General features: G+C 46.1%; 1 protein-coding gene across 2 annotated transcripts in view; it reads right to left on the bottom strand.

Annotated features, from left to right (window-relative positions):
* STT3B (STT3 oligosaccharyltransferase complex catalytic subunit B) overlaps positions 1-5,084 on the bottom strand; it is a 52,905-nt gene extending 47,821 nt beyond the window's left edge. Inside the window, exons 1-2 of one of the 2 annotated variants that reach the window (XM_074900581.1) lie at positions 4,720-5,084; positions 4,524-4,671 (exon numbers count right to left, since the gene is read on the bottom strand). In XM_074900581.1, the coding sequence (XP_074756682.1) occupies positions 4,524-4,671; positions 4,720-5,056 (485 nt within the window). In that variant the 5' untranslated portion in view covers positions 5,057-5,084. Of the gene's footprint in view, positions 1-4,523 lie in introns of both variants that reach the window. The other variant, XM_074900580.1, reaches the window with a different exon arrangement.
* Positions 5,085-21,384: the final 16,300 nt, after the last annotated feature.

The following is a 21,384-nucleotide window of genomic DNA, read 5'->3' as shown; positions in this document are numbered from 1 at the left end:
ATTAATGAAAAAAAAAGTTCATAAGAGCTCAAGAATCCATCTAGCAAACATGATCCGAGCCTAGCAAAACCTGTCTTTTTGGCTGTGCCCAAGATAAACTACTAACTTCCTTTAACCTGTCTGCCTCTGAAATGCAAGCAACGACACCAACTTTATGTTTATTTTCACCAGGTCATCCCCATTCACCAAAGTCCACTGATGGTAGATGACTGTATCAGTGAAAAGAAAGTGGATTGCTATCATATACATAACCCAGACTTCTGCCTAGCACAATTACGTTACCTCAGTGAGGTATGATAAACAATGGTCACCCTGATGACAGTTAAAAAGCTGGTGGTTTTGAGTAATCAATGATGATGTTTGGAAGAAGCAAAAATGTATATGAGACTGTGGTAGTGCTGTTCAGTACCAGGAATTGGCAGGACAGTGGGAGATTCCTGGCAGCAGTAGGTAGGCAAATGTAAGTGACAGAGATCACACTGGTGCTCCATCCTGCATGTGCAAACTGGTACAGAGAAGGTCTCATGCTCAGACCCATGAGCTTCTGCATTCCAGTTTAAATCAGTTTTCACTCCTAAAGTAACTGGTGTCAATCTGGTGTTTAGCAAGCTGTTAACTTTCTCAGGGAAAGACAAAAGTTTGATCTAATGTCATGGGATATGATTAATGATTCAGATACAGTTGTCACACGTGAGTTAATGATGAGAACAGTGCAAACAGAATGAATGTTCCTGTTTTGATAGCACTCCCTGAAGACTACTGATGTACCAAAGGTTGTTACCATTTAGTTAGTAGCAGTATCAGGATGCAACAGTCTTGCTAGATAGATCTACCTTAAATGTACACATATACACATACATATAGATTATTAGGTATATATGATACTAGCAGCCAAATGAAATAGCATATGGGCATGATGGAGCTGTACTTTTAGCAAACCAGTGCACAGAAAGCAGTCCATGTTCAAGTACTCCATAATTTTGGTTGCATTGGTTCAGCAGCCATGCTGGCATTTAAGGCAACACCTGACAGAAAGAATGACCCCATTTGACATCCCAGTTAAACATGTTGTACTTTCACAAAAAGCTTTCACTGTGCACTTGTGTGTATGTAACACAGAAATTATGCTTTTCTGGTCCATCCAACAGATGAACCAAATTTTAGCCATGAAATCAATCCATCCTAACATACCATCACTGTCTATGTTTCAAGTTCTTGGCCTGGTAACAAAATCCTGAAGTTAAATGCTGGAGTCCTGTCAGCTTAAAGTCAATGCTGACTGACTTCATGGATGGGCTCACCTGACCAAGGAGCTGTCAAAAGTACACACATTTTTCAAAGTCTCTGGACTAGCTCAAGTATGGAAAATAAACAAGACAGGAGAAATAAATCAAAATAAAGTGCAATACTATACAAAAGAGGCATTCAGTGTGGAAAAAAACAGTAATCCTAGTAACAACAAACAGGTTACAAGTTTGTAAGCGCCAATATGGAATTTTATTATAATGGAGACCAAAAGCTGTCCTCTCTCTACCGCCTCGGCCTACTGTTCTACATAAGGGCAATCTCTAGAAGAAATGCCAACTGAAGTTAAGTCTCAGAAGCTAATTTTACAAAACAAGCAAACCTTCACCCCCATCACCACCCCACCCCAAATCAGAACCTAACTTTACTGTCAGAAATGCAGCTTCAAAGGAATGTTAGGAAAAAAGTGGTATTTAATTCAATTAATATGTAGAAAACCCATGGCAAATCTCACCTTCTTCCCACCCCACATCTCCTACATTTACGTCCATACCAGAAAACTGGATTCCTAAGTCAATGAGAAAGCCTTCTACACCTCAGAGGCAACCATATTTTTCCATTCAAAAGAATAACGGATTTATCTAATACTCCTCATTTTATCAAATATACCTCAGTTTCCTCTCTTGATCACAAAACAAATACTAGGGAAAAGGTGACTTATCCACATATTGCAAGCTATCCTATACAAGCTTGACAGGAAAAGCCAAAAGAATGGAGAAAACTATGGAACTGTTCCACCAACAAAGACTATGGTCCCTCTGTTCTGAAAAAAAATTTTAAAAATCCAGTTTACCTGGACAAGATGCTAAAGAAGTGGTTAAAAAAAATAAATAGAGCAGTGCTTCTAATCTCTTCTCATAAGCTCCTTTCCCACATTAGATTCAGACTTGTAAGAACCTTATACCTGCAAAAAACCTTTCCTACCTAGCTACTCAACAGTATTTAGAAGCAACATAATTTTTGACTCTTTCCACCGATATTGCTGCTGCAATAGAGAAAGCCCTTTGTTTTTCTCAGTTTCTACCATTTTAGGTTCTCTTTCCTACTAATTAACTTAAGTGCATTTTCCTCTACCATTTCTGGCATGAAGCAACATGACACTGGCATGATTCTTGACATTTCAACTGCTTCCCATAGACCTCCATTAAAATCAATGAGTTTTGTCAACTTCACCTATTCTCTAATTAGCAAAGGTACATACAGCAGTATAGGCAGCAATGCCTTCTGTTTGTATACTAAAGAAGATGACTTTGCATCAACTTACATACTGCTTAAACCAGAAGTTTATCTTTACAGCTATATCACAACTATGAATTTAACTCACATAATGCCTTTATAAATGTCCTTTTAAGGCTTATTAACAAAAGTTACGCAACTTGACACTGTAAAATTTCCATTTATTCAACAAGGATGAGCCTTGATTATAAAAATCAGATAGAGTTGTACAAAAATGTAGGTTGTATGCTTAAAAAAAGTTTCCTCCATGATAGAAAGTCAAGTCTTTTTGCTTAAATTTAGATTAGAAGAGCCTGAGAACTACTCCACAGGATACAACCCAGGTTCATAGTCTCACTGCAGATGTGTTTAACTATGCTCCCCCCGTTGTTAACTTTATTAATTGAAAGTTTGCATTCCTTCCATTCATTTGTGTTTGCAGAAAAACACTTAAATTATGGGCAATTACTTGATGTTTTGAAGATATTTTGAGATATTCGGCTTTCACATCACAAAGCCTGTATTACTTCAGACGGTATTTAAAAACAAAGCAATTCCTTGTTCTGTATTCACTATTCTGAGCCATGATTTGTGAATGGATTACACTGGGGGGGGGGGGGGGGGGGGGGGGAATCAACCAAAAAGGAGGAAGTTGTGCTTTTGAAACTATCGAAGTGGAGCACATACTTTGCAGATTAAGTACAATTTCAGTAACAATTTTAGATTAAGTTTAACCCAGAGTATCTAACCGTGCATTTCAAAATGAAGCATCTCCTTGCTTCACGTGATTAACAATTAGACCAGAGACACAAAATTTTAAATTAAAACCGGAGAATTCATTATTCTAAAGTCATCTGCCCTACTGAAAGTTCTAAAAAAGCCACGGATTCCTAGGATGAAATCGCCACTAATATAAAAAATTCATTGTCATGTTTTTGCATGAAGAAAACTGCCCCACAAGTCCCCTCATCTTTCCCTTCGCCTTGCCGCAAGGAACGAGTGCAGCATTTCTTGATCTTATACATAAAATGGTTTCAGTACCCTCCAACAGGGAAAAGAACAGACAGCTTTTACAGGAGGGAAGGCAATCTTTAGAAGAATCAAGATGCGTGGGAAACGGCAAAAGTCCTTGGGCTGAGAAACGCAGCTTTGAAACACCTGGCAGTAAATCAATGTCACCCATTTCACTGTAATCCCGCAAGTCACTTTTATGAAGATTACTTCCTGCAGTGCATTCCTCACCCTCCTCCCTCCCCGGCCGACAAGGGCTCTAGGAAGGAGCCCTCCGAGACACCGCACCTCACATCTGGAGACCAACGCCGCGGCAGAAGGACCCGGGGGTCGGTCACATTTGCCACGGCTGTTCCGCTACGACGGTGGCCGCCGGAGCCCCCGACTCCTGCCCCGCACCCCGCCTCGCTGCCAGCGCCACAACTTTCCCCCTACCCCCCGGCAGCGCGTCCTGCCGCAACTCCACCGCCTCCAGCCCGCACAACTCCAACGGGTCCAGGGGAGCAGCCGTCCCTCCGCCCCCGAGGTCCCCGCCGCCGCCCTCCCCGCGGGGACACCGAGGTGCCCGGCACCGCCGCGCCGCTCCCCTCCCTCCCTCCCCCCGCCCGCCGGCCCCTCCCGCCTGTCCCCACACACCGCGACCCCTCGGGCTCCCTCCGACCTGCCACGGCGTGTCCCGTCCGCGCCGCCTCCCTCCCCCTCTGCTTCCCTCCCTCCCCGCCGGGGCGGCCGCGGCTCTCGGCTCCCTCCGCCCGGCGGCCGGAGGAACAGGCAGAGCGCAAGTTCGCGAAGTGGCGGAGCCGGGGGCAGGCGGCGGGGGCCTCCCGCCGTCCCCGCGGTCGCCGCGGGGGAAGCCTACGGGGCGCCCCCCCCCACTCTCTACCGCCGGGGCTCCCGGCGCGGTGCACCCGCCTGAGGCGCGCCCCGTGAGGGGGCGGCTTTCCCGCCTGCCCGTCCCGTCCCGTCCGGCGGCGGCGGCGGCGGGGACTCACCAGGGGTCGAACTCGTGGATGATGCTCTCGAAGCGGATGACGGCGAAGAGCCGGGAGCTGAAGCCGGCCAGCCAGGCCAGGAAGAGGATGGTGAAGGAGAGGAGCGACTGCCAGCCCGCCGGCTGCGACAGGCCCCCCGACAGGCCGCCTCCGCCCGCCGGGGGGCCGCCGGCAGCCGCCGCCGCCGCGCCGCCGCCGCCCGCCCCGCCGCGGCTGTTGAGCAGCGCCACGGAGTTGGCTGCGGGTTTGTGCTTGTTGTCGGGGGCCGAGTGCTCCGCCATGTTGTACCCGGGGCTCCCTCGCAGCCTCTCCGCCTGGCGCGTGCGGGGAGGAGGCGGAGGAGGGGTGGGGGAGGGAGCGGGAGGAAGGGCGGGGGGCGGGAGGCGCGGCAGGGGAGGGGAGGGGACGGACGGGACGGGACGGGAGGGGCGGAGCCCGCCCGCTCCCTCCGCGGTCCTCTCTGACTCTCCCGCCGCCGCCGCCGCCGCCTCCTCGCGCAGCCGGGCTCTGCCTCCCGCCGCCGCCGTCACCATCCCAGTGCGGCGCGGGGCGGAGGCGGCCGGGGCGGTGCGCGAGCCCGGGGGCGGGGCCGAGAAGCCGGGGGCCGGGCTGGAGGCGGGGGGCGGGGCCGGCGGCCGCGCGCGCAGGCTGAGAGCAGAGCGGGGCGGCCGCGGGCGCGCGCCCGGCGCCGAGGGGATCGCGGCCGCCGCGAGAGCGCGCGCGCGCGAGGACCCGGGCGGAAGGGGGCGGGCGGGCAAGCGCGCGGGTGCGCGCGCGCGCGGGCGGGCGGGTGGGCCGCGTCCGCCCCAGCGAGCGGTTTGACATTTGCCGCCCTCCAGCGCGGGAGGAGCTACGGGGGAGGGGCGGGGCCCCGAGGAGAAGGCGAGGACAGCGGGGGGGGAGGGACCAATCCCCGCGGGAGCCCTTCAACAGGAACTCCGTGACGGCCTGTCATAGAGCGACAGGTATTTAAAAGGGGCGGGGCGAGCCGAAACAACCAATCGGAGCGGCGCGGGCGAAGGCGCGGCACTGCGCGTAGAAGAGGATGCGCTAATTGCCAGCCATTGGGGGAATTAAGAGCGGTGACCGGCGGCGCCTTGTTCCAATCGGAGTGAGGCGTACGAGTCACGGGGGCGCCCTCGGGGGCGACGATCACCCCTAGCGGCCCCCAGCGCCGCGCCGGGGCGCTGCAGCGTGTGTGGGCTGGCGGGGCCGCGCCGCTCCCGGCGTGCCCTGCTCGGGGGCGCGGTGCGGAGCCTGCCGGGAGTTGTAGTGGGGGGTGGCGGCGGCGTGCTCGAGCCCTTGAGCGCGCGAGGGGCCGCTCTAAGGGCCGTAACGGCCCCAGCGCCCCTTGAGGGTGTGCGGCTGCAGCGGCACCGGCCCTCCCCTGGGGGCTCACCTCCCGCCCCTGAGGAGGGCCTGGGCTGGCTTTAAGAGTTCCTCACAGCGCCAGAGCCTGCTTTGGTTTGTCGTTCCCGGTATGAGCTCACTCCTTGATGCTGTGCCTCCTTGGGGCTCACCTGCCTTTGATCCGCTTGTTTCAAATGTGCAATTACCCCCGGTGGAAAACGTGCCGGCCGCAGCTAAGCGTTGTACGAGAACTTGACCCTCGGGAGGAGTGGCTGGAGGCAAGGCCTGGCTGAGGTCTGGAAGAGATTGCTGCCCTCACCCTGGTTCAGCCACCTGCGGGGTGTCTGGCCAGGCCCACCTGCCGCTGCCAGGAGCACTTCCACTCTGGTGCAGAAACCAGAAAATTGAAACCTTGGCTTTTTTTTCTTTTTTTTTTTTTTCTTTTTTTTTTTCTTAAGTAACTTCCCTTTTAGGGGTTTTCGTAATGAAATGCTGTTTCGGAGTCTTGTAACTTCCTCAAATGTTCTGTGAAACCTGCAGTTATAAGGAGAATGTAAAGCAAACTGAAAGCTACTGAGGTTTTGCAGTCACGCCTTTTGAATGGTTGTGCTGATTTTCACTCAGAGATGGTAGGACGCTGCCTGCTTTTACAAGAAATGTGATACTAAGCACAGGTGAAATAAAAAATACATGGTTGTTTGCACTACTTGCAGGAACGACTCAATTTGTGACTTTTATGTAGGGCTGTATATTTGAAATTAAATAGCTTGGGTTTTGTCTGAGCTCCAGGCACTCCCTTTGATACATAAACGTTGCTTTTCAGAGGTCCTGAAGATTTGCAGTTCAATTTCACAAATATCGCTGGGGATTACACTGGCCTTTAGCTCACTAATATAATTCTAATTAGTTCTTGCTATTGTCACTGTTTTTATTCTATTTGCCAGAGAAAGAAACCAGTATGTTTCTTTGTAAGCAAAGTGGAAGTCTTTCTATTAAAATTGTTCTTCTAGTGGAAAGCTCTGTTTAACAATTTGTAGAGAATGTAACTTTTTCCTCAGTCTTTGCATTAGTCAACAGCTGTGGCTTGATCACTGGTTTGAAAGCAGAGTTACTGTATTGTTTTAAGATGAGCACTTTGCTATAGTGTTACAGCTAGAGGACTCATACATTTATATACCCTTTTAGAATAAGGCTTAGGAAAACTTCCAGAAAATACTGAGGTTCAGTTTTGCTGAATCTAGTTTTTAAAAGGCTATGTTTTTTTTGTTTGGTGGGGTTTTTCTGTTTGTTTTTTTAATACCATGTTCTCTATTATTGGCCTATTTAAACAATAATAAGATGTTCAAGATAACTAAGTTAGACGTTTGCCCCTTTTATAGTGTTGTCAGTGAGGCTTTTTTAATGAGCTGACCAACTGGCATTTCAAGTGAAGGATTTTTTTTTTTTTAATTGGCTCATGAACAAAGAGCAAATGTGACTAGAAATTTGCAGCTATCAAATGTTTGCTAAAAGTCATTGACTGATTTTACAACAGGCTCAGTCCTGTTCTAATTTTCCAAAATGACAATACAGCATTTCCATTCTTACAGTTGGGATCCTGTCTTTTGGTAACAGCAGTTCAAGCTTAACGATGCAGTAGAGGAACTGCTTTAGATGGTAGCAATGTATGTAGAATACCTTTGTCTTTTCTCTCCCCGCCACCCCCCTCAACCATTTTTCTAGACGTTAAGGAGCCAAAAAGGACTGATGATGCATATCAGCTGGAAAAAAAAGAGTGTATATCAGAACTTCTTTTATGTCAAATTTAGTATCGATGTTAACTTTCATTGATTGGAAATCTAGTTTATTTAAAACAGATAGGATTAAATTAACAGATTTAAACCAGATCCATTAAATTAACAGATTTAAACCAGATCCTGGTGTGGATAAGGTTATCTGCTATTCAGTTTAAATTTCAGTGCTGTAATTTTACATCCAACAGGGAGGTTATATCATTCTGACTACACTGACAGTGTCAAATTAGACAATTTTTTTGCACATAGACAAGCCCAGACAATGTGATTTATTTGAATGCTGACTGATGGTAAAGTGTTTCTTTGTCATTGGTAACAAATGATATTGTTGCCTATTCATTTTCAAACTATTCAAAAGTTTGTAGTGTTGAATACCTCAGAGCTTGGGCAATGGTATTTAGTGGTAACACAAGCACAGTTCTAGTAAAAGCTTGCATTAATGTTTCTGTAAATACATTGTTTGAATTTTTGTGTGGAATAAGGTTTAGTAGTCTTACAAAAAAATTGATCTAATACACCCAGATGAAAATTCATAGATTCCTATAGTTAGATGGAAGGATTCAACAATTTTGGTACTATACTGCTGTGGCAGCAATGGAAAGTACATTTCAGTAGAGGAGATGCAAAACGTGTCTGTTGAAAACTGCATTCAACCCATACTAATGGGTTGATGGGGAAAGAGGTGTTTTTCATCTTTTTTTTTTTTTTTTAAAGAAATTTTTTTTCCCTCTCCTGTCCTCTTGTGTTCTTCCATGTGGTTTGATTTGTTCCACTGCATGTGGTGGTGGTTTTTTTGAACACAAAAACCCAGAAAAATGTTCACATTAGTGACAGAGTTGACTTTGTGTAGTGATTATTGAACCATTTTGCATATAGAAAATCAGTTTCCTGTTCTGAGCGTGCAAAATAATAGCCAAGTGCCTTAAGGAAAAAAAAAAATCTTATTTCATTTCCAAGTTTCCTTAATAATGGAATTATTCAGGTGATACTGCCAAGTGCAGAATTCATGTTATAGTTGTACAAACCCGAGCATCTTCAAAGTTGTGAAGCAGCATACAGGAGAATGTCAGATGAGAGCTCATCGTTCCTCAACACAGCTACCATGTGTCGCTAACATTCAGTCTGCTCATGAAAGAATGACAAAATTTGTGCAGAAGAAACTGCACGTGGACACATCCAGGTAATAAATTATTAATGAGAAGTACAAACTCATGGTTGGTGGGAACAATTCGTACTTTTTGCCAAAGTTTATTGGCAACAATTCAGCAGTGTTTATTAACATGTTTATTAACATTAAACAAGTCTCAAACACTCCTTCCAACCTTTGCATTCCTGCACATGAACAAATGAGTAAGTTTGGTGATAAGATCTTTATGAGGATGGCTTTAGAAATTAATGATACAATGCTTTCTGACCTGAAGAATATTACAATGTAAGTAGCACAGTTCAGCATAACTTAATATGGCAGAGGATGCTTGATTTCAGCCATGTGCCGAGATGATCATTGTTTTAAAATGTACAATAGTGTTTAAATGAGAGAAGACAATACTATTGCAGGTAATTATCCTTGAGGATCTGAAGTTTAAGGCATTTAAAAAATTAACTATCTATTAGTCTCCGTATAGACAAACTGACATCAGTTTAAAATAATTTTAAAATCAGTTTAATTAAGCAGGTGCAACCCTTTGTGGATATGTGTAAATCACTTAAGCCCATTGTAAACTGATACAAGATTGTCTGTAAAGAGCTTTGCACCTGTGTAACTATAATGAGGTTTGTAATTGATTTGAATGAAAATGGCGCAACTGTTGTGTTTACACAAGGCCATCATCTAGCATTTCATTCAATAACAGTAGAAACTTGAATTATTCCTGATAGTGTTTCACTAGTGATTTCTTCCTTTCCAATAATTTAAACATGTTGATGCCCCTCCTCTTCTTCACCTGTCTTAATTATCCTACTTAATTTCCCTTTCCCATGACCTACACAGTGGTAAAAATCATCCTGGTTTACACGCACAGACCTGCCAGGAATCACAATACTTTTTGCTCTCCCTAGCCAACCCCTGGCATAGTCTTCTGCTGCCAGCACCTTTTGTACCAATCTTGTCTTCACTGCTTATGAAGAAATGGTGACCATCTGGTGGGCTGGTCCCAGCTCTGCAAAGTCCCCATCCCTTGTTAAAAAAACTGAGGGAGAGGCATACACTGGGCCTTTCTTTAAATAAATAAAAAAATACCATACTCAATATTATACATGTGTATATTCTTACCCACGTGCATGAGTGCTGTGCAACATTTAAAACCTGTGGACCTCTGAAGTACTATTCTTGAAGTGTTTTTATCATCTCTGTGTTTGCAAGCACCTTAACCAGAACTTGGTTGCTCTTGGCAAATGCTGCAGCCAAGTGTTTTTGCAAAACTTTCATCTATTCCTTCTGATAAGAAGGAAAATGCTGCCTTGGGGATGATCAGAAAAAAACACCCAACTTTAAAAAAGGCCATTTTCTTCAGGGACATGACTAAATGGCCCACCAAATAGCTGAAGAGTGATGTTTAGCATGTAAATGTGAAGTCCTCAGAAGTTGTAGATACTGGGTATTATTAAAATATTATGTTAGAACAGCAAAGCTGCTAAGGGAACCAGCTGGAGGGTGAAGCTAACTCCTGCGGAGTGCAGTGAGATATATCTATTTTAAATATATGGGTTCTGTTACTGCTTAGTTGCAATTAAGGTGATTTTTGTTGCTAAATTGATGGGAGAGCAGAGAGCAGAATACAGGAAAGAGGCAGTGTGCTGTTAGCTGTAACACCAGCTGCATGTTACGGCATCAGAACAAGACATGTGGAAACAGCAGAGAACAGAGGGACAGAGGGGTGAAAAAATATATGTTGTTGTTTAAAGCCTATTGACATCAGTGGCAATTTTTTGTTGGTAGGATTTTATCAACCTTGAGTTGTATTATTTTACATTGCGTCCCTCACCAGAACATTCCTGGTAGCAATTGAATGCTGGAGAAGAGGGTATTGTTTGCACATTGTCTGTAAACTATTACCATAGTTCATCAAAGCTCAGCTCTTCTGATTTTAGTTTGGCTGATAAATTTGAGCAAGTTATTTAAGTTGGAAAGTTCTTCTACAGTAGCAAAGGTACTTCAGTGCATTATCTAATTCAGTAGGAAAAAATTTGAAGATCGTGTAGTATAGTATCAGCATAGAATTCCCCATGCCTGAAAATTTCTCTGTAAGTATTGTGCAGTATTTTTCCATAATTGGGTTTGTAGTCTAAATGTGCATAGCCTTGAGGAAAGAGAAGTTTACAAAGGGTTGTTCCTAGTGCCTTTCTGTGGCTAGCAATTCAGACTAATTGTCTTTTTGCTGTTTTCTAGAGTACTTGTAGATATGCTTCTAGTCAGCTGCTGCATTAATAACTGCATCAGAATTGCAAAGGAATTTAAGTAATTTTGTTGTGGTGTGATCTGTGCCAAAATGCACAATGCAATACAAAACAGGAGCTTATGGGTGCTTTGGGATAGCGTAATTTCAACCCATCCTCACATAGAGATCTGAAGTGAGGACTCCATCGTTGTCAAGAAGAGAATTCAGAAATAAATATTTTATGACTTTATATGACTTAAATGTTTTTGGCTGCTGCAGTGGCATGGAATGATTAGAGGCTTCAGAAGTGTAAAAACGGCTGTATTGCAAAAAAATTACTAAGAGGCTTTTAATGTCTTCTGTCCACATGTGAACTGAGACACCATGATGGTCTATGATACCTAAGCTGTGGGTCTTCAGTTCTTACCACAGAAATCTCTTTTCATAAATGACTGTAGCACTTCAGTCCCAGATTTATTGTTATCCAGTTGAATTTCTGGCATGTGTTTTTGATTTTTTTTTTTCTTTGTTGTAGATGTGTCTGGAACAATGAATCTTAGAGCTTAAAATCCTATCCTGAGGAAACTGATCCCACAGTAATTAATCGTTACTGCTAAACTCTTTTTATGCATTCCTCCTTTAAATATTTGTTCTACTTTTATAGGTCTTAGGACACTGAAATCCCTATTGACACTTTATGTCAGTTACTGGTATGTGTTCCCAGACTTAAAAACCCAGATAGTATTTCAAATTAATTTCCTAAAAGAGAATTTCTAATTGCCACATAAATCTGATGCAAAAATAAAGATCCTTTTCTTATTTGACTATATAAGAAGTGCTGCTGCTAAAACAAGACCAGGGAATAGACTCTCCTGCCAAAGCACCTGAGCCACTGTTAGAGGCAGACACTCACAGGATGTGTTGGGCAGGTTACGGGACTATTACATGACCTGTTTTCCTTCCTTGATGGGGCAATCAGCCAGAGTAACATACCGCAACATAACGAACCTCTCAGAACTTTAAAAAGCCTATTTGTTGTTCTCTGGTGTGAATTCTTTCCTCTAGAACTTGTTCTTTTTTTTTTTTTCCTCTTATGCTTTCTGTACTTCTGTATTTAAAAACACTTTGGGGGGTTGCATGAAATTGTCTTCATCATGAAGATACAGAAGTGCCTTACAAATGCTGATTGAATAACTCAACTCCCCTGGCACAGGCATACAGCCTGCCTGCCTTCTCCCTTCTCCCATCGTGTTGATATTGTGCCTCATTTTTGCATGGAGCCAGCATTGCTTGAGACCATCCAAAGTTGTTGAGACCTGTGTGATAACTCTAATTTCAATATTGCTCTTTCCTAAGTTATAACAGATGCACACTGGTTTTGCATAAATGACTATGTTCAGCCTTGCTTTAGCTTCTTTGTGCCATGGAGATCAGACAGCAGAGATGGCCAAACTGTTGACCTTCAAAATCATAGGGGTGAGAGATGGACAAATCTTCCAACTGTTCCCTGTGCTGATGCCTGAAATGTGGACCATTATGTACAGTATTCAAGATTCATCCTTTTCAGTCCCATAACCTACCATGTCAGACATGCCTTGTGTGTTGGTTTAGGCCCTGCCGGGACCAGAGACCACATTGCCGTTGTCCCTCCCCCACCCTCGGACACAAGTAGGGTGCAAACCCTGGGTTAAAATAAGAAGAAATTTAATACAACAGTGTAATAAGCAATCTGAACAACAACAGTAGCAATGATAACAATAAACAGTAATAACAGTAAATGGGACAAAAGATGTACAGAGAAATACCACAATGGTTACAGACAGCTCGCTCGCGTGATCCCCGCGACCAAAGCCACAAAGAAAAAAGTTCCTGCGCTGCCGCGCCGGACCTGACATCAGCATGGTATGAATAACCCGGCTGGAAATCCCTTCCTCCTCTCTGCTGGGGAAACTTAACCCTATCCTAGCTGAACCAGGACATAATCCACCCCTTTATACCATCTGCGTCATGTCCAGCTGCCATTTAGCAGTTAACAATAACAAAACAACAATTTACAAAGGCACAGCATAATTCACGGCATGTTCTCACCCAGAATCAAGTGCCCCTGTGGTACGCATCGGGCCTCTCCATTGTCCAGCATCACCCACCAGGTATACCCAGGTCCTCGAGCAAAAGCAATCCCGTGGATGGGTTTGCCTTTACCTTTGCCTGGTGCAGAACTAAACCAGACCATTTTTCCCAATATATTCCTCACGCGCACCACAGGGACTTTATCCCCATCTGCGGCACGTGGAGGTTTTGACTGAGCCGGGCCAGCTCGACTGGCAGACCCTCTTGTGTTGACTAGCCAGGTGGCCTTTGCTAGATGCATGTCCCAGTCTTTGAAGGTCCCACCTCCCAGTGCTTTCAATGTGGTTTTTAACAGTCCATTGTAGCGCTCGATCTTCCCAGAGGCTGGTGCGTGGTAGGGGATATGGTAGACCCACTCGATGCCATGCTCTTCTGCCCAAGCATTTATGAGGTTGTTTCGGAAGTGGGTCCCGTTGTCTGACTCAATTCTCTCTGGGGTGCCGTGTCGCCACAGGACTTGGGTTTCAAGGCCCAGGATGGTGTTCTGGGTGTTGGTGTGGGGCGCTGGGTAAGTTTGCAGCCATCCAGTGGTTACTTCCACCATTGTGAGCACGTGGCGCTTCCTGTGGCAGGTCTGTGGCAGTGTGATGTAGTCGATCTGCCAGGCCTCTCCATATCTATATTTCAGCCATCGCTCTCCATTCCTCTGGGGCTTCACCCGCTTGGCATATTTGATTGCAGCACATGTCTCACATCTGTGGATGATCTCTGCAGTGGTGTCAATAGTGAGGTCCACCCCTCGATCTCGAGCCCACCTGTATGTTGCATCACTACCTTGGTGGCCCGAGGTCTCGTGGGCCCACCGGGCTATGAACAGTTCACCTTTGCGCTGCCAGTCCAAGTCCACCTGAGCCACTCTAATCTTAGCAGCTTGGTCTGCCTGCCGGTTGTGTCGATGTTCATCAGTGGCCCGACTCTTGGGTACATGGGCATCCACATGGCACACCTTCACAGTGAGGTTTTCCACATGGGCTGCAATGTCCTGCCATACTTCAGCAGCCCAGATGGTTTTACCCTTACGTTGCCAGTTGTTCTGCTTCCATTGCTGCAACCACTTCCAGAGGGTATTTGCCACTGCCCACAAGTCGGTGTAGAGGTAGAGCCTTGGCCACTTTTCCCACTCAGCAATATCCAAAGCAAGCGGGATGGCTTTCATCTCTGCGAACTGGCTCGATTCACCCTGTCCCTCAGCAGCTTCAGTGACCCGTCGTGTGGGACTCCACACAACAGCCTTCCACCGTCAATGTTTTCCCACAGTGCGACAAGACCCATCAATGAACAGGGCATATCGCTTCTCATCCGGCAGCTCGTTATATGGTGGGGCCTCCTTAGCACGTGTCACCTCCTGTTCTGGTGACATCCCAGAATCTTTGCTCTTTGGCCAGTTCGTAATCACCTCTAGTATCCCTGGGTGGCTGGGGTTCCCTATTCGAGCCCATGGTGTTATCAAGGCAACCCATTTACTCCACGTGGCATCGGTTGCATGATGTGTGGAGGAGGCCTTTCCTTTGAACATCCACCCCAGCACCGGCAGTCGGGGTGCCAGGAGGAGCTGTGTTTCAGTGCCGACCACTTCTGAGGCAGCCCGAACTCCTTCGTACGCTGCCAGTATCTCCTTCTCAGTTGGTGTGTAATTGGCTTCAGAGCCTTTGTATCCCCGGCTCCAAAAGCCTAGAGGTCGGCCTCGGGTTTCCCCAGGTGCTCTCTGCCAGAGGCTCCAGGTAGGGCCGTTCTCCCCGGCTGCGGTGTAGAGCATGTTCTTAACCTCCTGCCCTTCCCAGACTGGCCTGAGGGCTACCGCCTGGGCAATCTCCCGCTTAATTTATTCAAAGGATTGTTGTTGCTCAGGGCCCCATTCAAAATTGTTCTTCTTACGGGTTACGTGGTAGAGAGGGCTCACAATCAGGCTGTAGTTCGGGATGTGCATCCTCCAGAACCCCACAGCGCCCAGGAAAGGCTGAGTCTCCTTTTTAGAGGTTGGTGGGGCCATGGCTGTTATCTTGTTTATTACCTCTATTGGGATGTCGCGATGCCCATCTTGCCATTTTATTCCTAGGAATTGAATTTCCCTTGTGGGCTCCTTAACCTTTTGCTTAAAGGCAAAGCCGGCCTTCAGGACGATTTCAATTATCTTCTTCCCTTTCTCAAAGACCTCCTCGGCTGTGTTGCCCCATACAATGATGTCATCAATGTACTGCAGGTGTTCTGGAGCCCCACCTTTCTCCAGTGAAGTATGGACCAGTCCATGGCAAATGGTGGAGCTGTGGTTCCACCCCTGGGGCAATCAATTCCAGGTGTACTGGATGCCTCTCCAAGTGAACGCAAACTGTGGCCTGCACTCTGGCGCTATCGGAATGGAGAAGAACACGTTAGCGATGTCAGTCGTGGCGTACCACTTGGCTGCCTTCGACTCCAGTTCATACTGGAGCTCTAGCATGTCCAGCACTGCAGCACTCATTGCTGGCATAACTTCATTCAGGCCATGGTAGTCCACAGTTAGCCTCCATTCGCCATTAGGCTTTCTCACTGGCCATATAGGGCTGTTGAAGGGTGAGTGAGTTTTGCTGATCATCTTCTGGCTTTCTAGTTATCGGATCAGCTGATGGATGGGGACCAGGGAATCTCGGTTGGTGCGGTACTGCCGCCGCTGCACCATCCTGGTAGCAATCGGCACTCGCTGCTCCTCAACCTTAAGCCGCCCCACCACTGAGGGATCCTCTGAGAGGCCGGGTGAGGTGGACAACTGTTCAACCTCCGCCAGGGCAGCTACACCAAAAGCCTACCAGTACCCTTTTGGGTCTTTGAAGTACCCTCTCCTGAGATAGTCTATGCCCAGGATGCACGGGGCATCTGGGCCAGTCACAATGAGGTGCTTATGCCAGTCCTTCCCAGTCAGGCTCACTTCAGCTTCCAATGGGGTCATCTGTTGGGATCCCCCTGTCACTCCGGAGATGCAAATGGATTCAACCCCACTGTAGCTCGATGGCATCAGGGTGCACTGTGTGCCAGTGTCCACCAAAGCCTTATACTCTTGTGGGTCTGACATGCCAGGCCATCGGATCCACACTGTCCAGTAAATCCGGTTATCCCTTTCCTCCACCTGGCTGGAGGCAGGGCCCCTCTAATCTTGCTCATCATCACTCACTTCTTGTGAGAATGATTTACTGGTCCCCTCAAGAGGGTCAGACATAACGTTGGCCATTCTATTCTGTCTGGGGGATTTCAGACTGGACACTGGAGCTGCTCTCTTCTTGGAGGACTCCCCTTTTGTGATAGTCTTCCCTTTCAGCTGCTCTACTCGTGCAGCTAGGACGGCAGTGGGCTGTCCATCCCACCTCCTCATGTTTTCTCCATGATCAAGGAGGAAAAACCACAGGGTGCCTCGTGGTGTGTGCCTTCTGCTGCCTTTCTCTTGGGTGGGGAAACATTTACTTCTAATGGCTGAGACATCAGCCTGTGCAGGTGGAATGTAGGACATGTCCTCTTCCATTTTCTAGACCCTCTGAGACAGTTCCTCCACAGCTGAGACCCAGGAATGTTGAGATGAAGGGACATTTCCTTCATATTGCTGGAGCTTGCCAACCACTCCATCCACTGTTAGAGTGTGGGTGTCTGTCCACCAGGACACTATTGCCAATGCTTTTGAGTGCGCTTCTGGTGCGCTCTTCAGGAACTTCCGCCACATCAGGTGTGTGCAAGGGGCCTGATCTGGGTCCATGGGTGACTGCTCATCATTCAGATCACCATAGATCATCTCAAACACAGGCAGTTCCCTGAGGTTCTGGATGCCTTTCTCAATGCTGGTCCATTTGCCTAGCTGACATAGGATATCATCCTTGTAGGGGTAGCTTTCCCTTACACTGAGCAGGAGTCACCTCCAAAGGCTGAGGGTTTGAGTCTGTTTCCCTATTTCCCTATCAATGCCAGCCTCCTTGGCCAAAGATCCCAGCTGCTTGGCCTCTCTCCCCTCCATCTCAAAAGCACTGGCTCCATTGCCCCATCATTGGAGCAGCCAGGGGCAAATCTGCTCGCCTCCCAGGTGGCCAAAATCTCTCCACATATCTCACAACTCAGTCGGGGATAGAGATCGGATGATCACCTCTGGCCCTTCCTCCCTTTCCCGTGCTGGGCCTGGCTCATCCCCATCCCCCACTTTGCGAACTGACTTTCTGGTATATTTTGTTTTCTGTATCAGGACGACTGATACCGGCACTGGCTGGCTCTCTGGCTCAGCTGCTGTGCTGGTGGAGGCGACTGATATTGGCTCTGCCTGTTTCCCCGGCCCAGCTGCTGTACCGGGAACTTCACTCTCAGATCCTGCAGGCCTTTCTCCCCCTTGAGAGCAGTGGGTGGTATTTAAGAGGACACGGTAGGCATGGGCAAGTCCCCAACACATTGCAGCGATTTGTGTCTCCTGGGTTTTGCCAGCTTGGTAACACACCCTTTCTAAGCACTCCATCAGTTTATCAGGGCTCTGCATTTGTTCAGGAGTGAAATTCCAAAGCATTGGAGGTGCCCACTGACTCAGGCCTTTGCCCATCTTTTCCCACACCCCTTGCCACTCACTATTATCTGACCTCGGGGCAGGTTTCCGGGCACTGCTATTGTTAGAGAAATGATGCATGGCCAAAACCGAAATCAGGCAGACATTCAGAAAGCATTGTGTCACAAACACACTGGCCTGCAGGCTCCAAGGATAATTGAAACTCCCCAAAGCCGAGAGGATCTCTTCCCCTGGCTCACCTACAGAGGGGGTGAGACCCCTAACAAAAGCCCAGGCAGCAAACAAGTACCGGCCCGTCCCCACACACAGCGATACAAAGGCATTATAAGCAGTCAATAGCCAGTACATCAACATAAGACACTTTATACATTTTCCACCAACAACAAACACCAGCACTGGGATCATACACTGGATGTAAGGATTAATCCAGCCCCACCACACAAGCAAGTGGGCCAGCACTGCAAACATTTCCTTATCAAACAGTACAAATACAAACAGAAAAATTGCACCCAACAGATTGCTCTAACACACTCTGGTCAGGGTCTGTCCCTTTTTGATTCTTATTTCAACCCTCTTGTGCCCCATGTTGGCATGCCAAAAAGGCTGTGGTGGTTTAGAACCTGCCGGGACCGGAGACAACCTTGCCATTGCCTCTCCCCCACCCTCAGTCGGTCAGGATGGAAGTGAGGCACAAACCCCGGGTTGAGATAAGAAGAAATTTAATACAACAGTGTAATAAGCAATCTGAGCAACAACAGTAGCAATGATAACAAGAATAAACAGTAATAACAGTAAGCAAGACAAAAGATATACAGAGAAATACCACAAGGGTTACGGACAGCCCGCCCCTTGCTCCCCGCGACCAAAGCCACAAAGGAAAAAGCTTCCCGTGCTGCCACACCAGACCTGATGTCAGCATGGTATGAATAACCCACCTGGAGATCCCTTCCCGCTCTTTGCTGGGGAAACTTAACCCTATCCTAGCTGAACCAGGACACCTTGTTACTGGGGGGCACGGACACACCAGCGTAGCACTGCCATCCAAACTGTATGGCAACTTCCATGCCTGCTCTCGTCATCTGTCCTCTAACAGACACACAATGTCATAAAGAACTTATCAACATTAATCTGAGAGAAAGGTATTTTGTGAGCGTAGTTGCAGTCTTTCAAGTGCATGGTACAGTTATTGTCTCATGGGCTGGAGGGAGTATGTGTCCTGGATCACTTCCTGCCCTTCCTCCTCCTCCTCCTCCTCTGACCTTGGTGTCCCCTCTGTTGTTTCTAACTCTTTTGTTCCCTCCTCCTCTTTCTAGCTGGTGTTCTCTTTCTTAGATATGCTTTCATAAAAGTGCCACTAACTTGGCTGATGGGCTCAGCTTTGACCTGCAGTGGGTTCATTGCAAAGCTGTGTGGAATCATTTGAGTCCAGCATAGGACAGCCCCTGGCCTCTTCCCACAGAGAGTGCCCCTGCAGTCTCCTCACTACCAAAATCTTGCCACATACACCCAACACAGGTTTCCAAGTCCACATAGTCAAGCTGCACAGGGAATGTGACAAAGCTATTTGCATCACAATACCTTTTTGCTGGTTACCGGGATTTTTTTGCTTTACTCAAATGTCTTCTTATTACATACTGTTCTTGTTTATACAACATCACACATTCAATATTATGTTTGGAGGCTGTATATATTTATGGAGTCACACAACATTTTCTTTTGAGAGGATCTTATTTATTAATATAGAGAATAAATTCAGAAATTTCTAAGATAACGGGCCTCCCTTTTTAGAGAAAATACCCCCATTATCTTGACATACAATGTTCTTTAAATTTGCTGAATTGGTTCTACTTACATCTCCTTCATGTGACTTCCACTTGAAGCAGAGATTCACTCCATGTTTTTTATTGCAGGCAGATGGCAAGATTTGTGTGGAAATCCTAGGCAGTCTTTATTGGGCTGTTAATTACTGGCATTTGAATTATTAGGCATGGTAATATTTTCTTATTTCTGCAACAATTATCCTTCTGGAGAGAAAAGTAACTTGTACTAGTCTGTGACTTTCTCTTTTATTTTTCATTAACTCATTGTGTTATGTAACAACAAGGAGAAGACCGTGTTCAAATGCTCTTTTATCAGTGTTAGAGTAATTTTGTCAGGCTTGGGAAAAATGCAGTGTCATTTCATTGCGATCCTCCACCCTTCTGTGGCCTGTAGCTTAGTGTGGACTGTCTTAACCTGAACTGTCAAGTAAAAGTTTTTTATGTGGTTTCTTCTAATGTGATAGGAGAACATTTTTATTATAATACAGTCACCACTGGTTCTCACAGTGAGAAACTAGGAAAGATGTGAATATTAAGTACAAAGACTGACCATTTTTTACTTACTTCTTGATTTTAGCTGAGATAGAGACATTCTTCTGAAGATCAGCCAGATCCTCCAGAGTATTATAAGTGCTGTCTGTCAGTGTAATACAATTATGTTTTGGAGTGCTATAGAGACTCCTAAAATTCTGAAATGCAAGGTCACACCCTGAGCGCTTTTAGGTGTGCAATCCTCAATCATATTAATTTATGGTGGCAAAGAGTTTTCTCTGTCATGTATTAGAACAATCTGAAGAATGACAGATCCCCAGTAGTATTAAAAAATGAAATATCAGTATTTTAGTTCCTCTGTCTTCATATGGTATTATTATCCTTTTACTCATACAGGCACCATCATGGCACATAGCTTCTTGATAAGGAAGCAGAAGCATTCAGCTTCCTGAACACTAGTGCAACGTAGGTCTCTAAGAAATTTATACGGTAAGCCTTCCTTTCCTCCAGGATGAGAGATACAATTGTAAATTGTTCCATCCATCCTTGCTTGAGAAATGAATACCTCTCAATGCAGTTTTTAAATTTGGTAATTAGATATTCTTGTGCCTTATCTTAAGTTCATTTTGGAAGCAGTACTCTCATAATTTCTAACCATTGCTTTTTATTAACTTTTGGGAAGCCACCCTTTTGTGTATTGGGAGATTAACTGTAATTAGATTCCATCTCACTAAAGCACTGCTATGTAAACCACTTCACCTCTTGCTTAATTGAGAAACTGAATGTGGAGAGGCTTTATGTTAACAAGGAAAGAATGAATATTTAAATTGGCCAGAATGGTATTATGGCTCTTCTGAGCCTCTTATTCTGTAGTTATTGTCATCGCCTCCTTTCCTGTGCTTATGTAGTCCTTATTTTCAGGCAACTGCAAGGCTTGAGAAATGCTCTGGAGTTATAAATAATACACTGGTAGCAGAGTTGAGATGTCAAGTGTTCAGAACAAGCTCATCAGTGCATATACATCATGAGCAAACAAACACGGTGTGTTTCTACCCATGTATCTAGTCCACTCTGAATTTGTGGAAAAATACAGTTTCTTAAGCCTAACTTACATGTGGCAGAGCTTTTTCTCAGTGGAGTAATTGAGTCACAGGGGCCAGGTCTTTTGATAATAATGCTGTTTACAGATTTCAAAGTGTGGTCAATGGATCCCCATCATGGCTACCTATAAGGAGTTTGCAAAAGAAAGCCCAATACCAATGACCTTAGTTTGACTAGGGAGAAATACATCTTTGCTGGAAAACTCTTCAGGGTATAAAAATTGAAAAGGACTGAAAACAGCTATTCTGCTGCAGTGTTTACACTCTTGGTTTAGTGCCGAGTCTCCTATTGTGA

This window comes from Athene noctua, chromosome 2 (assembly GCF_965140245.1).
Source record: "Athene noctua chromosome 2, bAthNoc1.hap1.1, whole genome shotgun sequence".
Lineage (NCBI taxonomy): Eukaryota > Metazoa > Chordata > Aves > Strigiformes > Strigidae > Athene > Athene noctua.
This window is presented reverse-complemented; position numbering and strand designations above follow the sequence as displayed.